The sequence below is a fragment of the Corticium candelabrum genome, chromosome 21, assembly GCF_963422355.1.
Source record: "Corticium candelabrum chromosome 21, ooCorCand1.1, whole genome shotgun sequence".
NCBI classification, from domain to species: Eukaryota; Metazoa; Porifera; class Homoscleromorpha; order Homosclerophorida; family Plakinidae; genus Corticium; species Corticium candelabrum.
Window position 1 is genome coordinate 4,323,124 of NC_085105.1, and position 3,527 is coordinate 4,326,650.

Consider the following 3,527-nt stretch of genomic DNA (forward strand, 5'->3'; position numbering starts at 1 on the left):
ACAAACACACAGACAACAAGAAATCACAACCAAAAAAGTCCAAAACAACACATACCTATCACTTGTGCCTGGTTTCAAGATTGAGCAGCAGTGGACACATTTGCCTTGATTGAACTGACGTAGAAGCTACATCGGGTATTCTCAGCATACTCTCTACGCTCTCGATTTCGTCAACCTTTCCTTCCATATTTTCGCCCACGGTAAAATATTTTCCTACAAAAAATATTTTGTTGAAAAACTTATACTACTTAACTCGACGGATTAAAGTATTGCTGCATACCGCTGACGCCTATCCAGGCCGTGACCGATCCTTCAATGTAGTTTTCAGGAAGTCGTACTGGAAAGAAATTGGTTTGACTCTTACTGTAAGGACGTCCTCCGCATTGACACAACCCCGTACAGTAGTGACTTTCTAAACACACGTATTTTTGTTTTTACAATCAGCGATAGATAATTTCATCATCTGACTATACCGTTTTTGCCAGGACACCGTTCACACGTTCCTCTTTGGTGCGCGAAACGCCGAAGCAAAATTTCCAATTTGTTTAGTGCAACATTCTTCCTTGTAAATGGCCCGTCAAGAGGCTCACTGCATTCTCCATTGTAGAATACGTATTTAAAGCACTGGTCAATTCTCAGATCTGCAAGTAGAAACTATTGAGATTACAAATAGAATTTGACAACTCTTTGGTATCACTGTCTACCTGGAGGTGGAAGAATAGCGCAGCTCTTTGATTCGTCCATGTTGACTTCTAGTTATTAATGACATATTGCACACTTTATTAAAAAGACAGACTCATTCAATGCGCCTTTACATAGAGAGTGTATAAGAACTGTAATAGCATTTGTAAATTCCATGCAAGAAAAATGTATGCCGTGAAATTAAGTAGTTTGAAATAAATCAAATACAAAATGTCTATAATTGAAAGACAACTAACCCAAGGAACACTACGCTAAAGTAAAAAGCATAAAATGTAGATATCATTCATGAACCCTGTTTGGTAAAACCAATATAAAATACAGGTACAAGAATAGAAATAGTCTAATTTCCGACACATTTTTGTATATATTGGCAAACGAAGAGAATGCCTCTTTAAAATACTTCAATGACTGTTAATCGGCCGCTACATAAAGTATTGTTTCAGAAAGGTTTGATTGGCTGCTGAGACTAGAAACTGTAACCTGAAGAAAAATGCAGCAGGTAGCACAAGCAGTGACGGAAGTGTTACTAGTAGTACGAATACGATCATAAAACGACTACGGCCGGTACCACCGCCGGTACCACTGCCAGTACCATTCCGGTACCACCACCGGTACTACCACGAGTAACACCGCCAGTACCACTACCGGTACAGTACCACCATCGGTACCACCACAAGTACCATCTACGGTACCAGCACCACCAGTACCATTACAACAGGTACCACCACTAACGGTACCACCACTAACGGTACCACCACTAACGGTTCCACCACCAACAGTACAACCACCACCACCGGTACAACCACCACCGCCTCAACAAACACAGCCACAACTACAACAACAACAACCACAACACAACACACAACCTCCACCGACAACAAAAACGGTTAACACTATCACAAACACAAACACAATGACCACTACCATCAACAAACACAACAAGAACATCGACGACAATAACAACATCAACAAATCAAAAAGACAACCATCTAAATACAATAAAAAAAACAAGACAAAAAATAACTACAAATACCGCTACTACAACAAAACCGGAAACAAAAACAATACAACTAAAACAATATCAAACAATAGCCAAACAACATGCTCAACTAGAAAAGCCTATAACAACAATAAGTAACCCAAACCACAAGTAAACCAAAATAATGAACTACAAATTGTTACCATTTCTATTGAAACCATGTCAAAAAGAAATTCTCACAAACGCGGTAAAATATACTTACCAAATGGATCAAACTCTACAGCAACATCCGACTCTCTAGTAACTCCCTCCGGCTGTAGCATTCAAACTAATTGACCGCAATACAATAACATAAATTGGTTGTCATTACCACAACAGTGATGTTCTGAACTATCTGATCACTATTAAGGTACACACTCATCCTGACCGTTAGCAACGTTGTTCCAACTACCAATGGAATAACAGGAATAAGAACGGTTTTCGAGTCATGAGCTTCAATGCGAAAACGTACCCAGTCCGTCTCTTCACCCGTTCCCGCAGTAGTGCAAAGATCATCACGTACATCAACGACTTTTATCCCTGCCTGTACAAAAACACTATTAAATCAAAAAGCTTATGTTCATGTCGCTCGTTTCTTACATTAGTCGGATGTTGGTTGTAATTGAACGAAGTGCAAGCCACGGACACTTGTTCTTGCCGCTTTAGCGAAAACGGCAGATGACACTCAACAAAAACGCTCTGAAAAACGTTAATCGAGATCGGCGCTGACACGCAAAATCCCGATTCACAGCACTGCGCCAATCCGTAGACAGACCATTCTGTAATCGAGTCCGGAACTCGAACAGTCATGTCAAATGTTTTCAAATCCCTGAAACATTTAGGGTGAGGTATTTAACTAAAACGTAAAGAGCAAATTAAATTTAGAAAAGCGGCAAACCCGTTGGTAAGGACTTTGTCTTGTAACCAAACGTGTGGAAAATACGTTTGCCTTTTTAAGAAGCTCGGGTCCTGCTTGTCAAAGTTAAGAACGCCGCTTTGAGAACCCAATCTCGCTCTGTCTGTCATTAAATAATTCTCACTAAACGGTGACATCAAGTTATAATCATATCAAATACCTGTACAACATTGGTAGATATAAGTGGCTACGTGCTCCGTTTTGTGCTCTGCCTCGTTCCTTCGATCCGTCTCTGACAAAAGGTCATCAAAGCTGCTGAATTTTCCTTTAACAAGCTCTCTGTACTCGTCGAAACAGTACTTGGCAGCTTTGCTGGAAAGTTTCCCTGCTCTTATTTTTATCTCAGCACACAATCTTTCCACTGTAACAATATACAAGAACAAAAAGTGATAAACAAATTTGGCACAGTGACGATTTAGTGTCATCATGCAATACCAAGTTCAGATCTTCGTTTCTTTCGTTTGGTACCGCAGCTGTCATCTTTACATCCATTTTAAGCAAAATGACCGTATAAGACTTGCAATTAGGTATAACTTACCAGAATTCATACAAGAAGTACGGCATGAAGATGTACAGCAGCTATAGCGAGGATTAATGGAGGCGTCAGACATTCCAGCCAAACCAACAACCTGAAAACACACAATATGTCAAACTAGACTTGACATAGGACAGTCGTCAGTATCTCACATCAAACATTCCATCTGAACTTGCAACAGTGTAAACACAAGAATAGGAACAATTATCCAAAGCAGAAAATATCTGTAAACAACATTTTAAAGCGCATCCAATAAATACGTACTATATATTTAACCTTGTCTCGTGAAAGTCTGTTTTCACTGTTAAGAATATACAATCCTTTGTCTAGAGCCAACAAGGCGACGTCAGAATTTG

General features: G+C 39.7%; 1 protein-coding gene across 1 annotated transcript in view; it reads right to left on the reverse strand.

Moving 5' to 3' along the window:
• Nucleotides 1-58: 58 nt before the first annotated feature.
• Nucleotides 59-3,527, reverse strand: part of LOC134196882 (complement C3-like) — a 3,642-nt gene continuing 173 nt past the window's right edge. Inside the window, exons 2-13 of the mRNA XM_062666100.1 lie at nt 3,448-3,527; nt 3,324-3,395; nt 3,175-3,265; nt 2,797-2,997; nt 2,619-2,739; nt 2,321-2,549; nt 2,052-2,264; nt 1,944-1,995; nt 705-752; nt 474-641; nt 281-412; nt 59-213 (exon numbers count right to left, since the gene is read on the reverse strand). The exon at nt 3,448-3,527 is cut by the window's right edge and continues 73 nt beyond it. Coding sequence (XP_062522084.1) covers nt 59-213; nt 281-412; nt 474-641; nt 705-752; nt 1,944-1,995; nt 2,052-2,264; nt 2,321-2,549; nt 2,619-2,739; nt 2,797-2,997; nt 3,175-3,265; nt 3,324-3,395; nt 3,448-3,527 — 1,562 coding nt within the window. The remainder of the gene's footprint in view (nt 214-280; nt 413-473; nt 642-704; nt 753-1,943; nt 1,996-2,051; nt 2,265-2,320; nt 2,550-2,618; nt 2,740-2,796; nt 2,998-3,174; nt 3,266-3,323; nt 3,396-3,447) is intronic.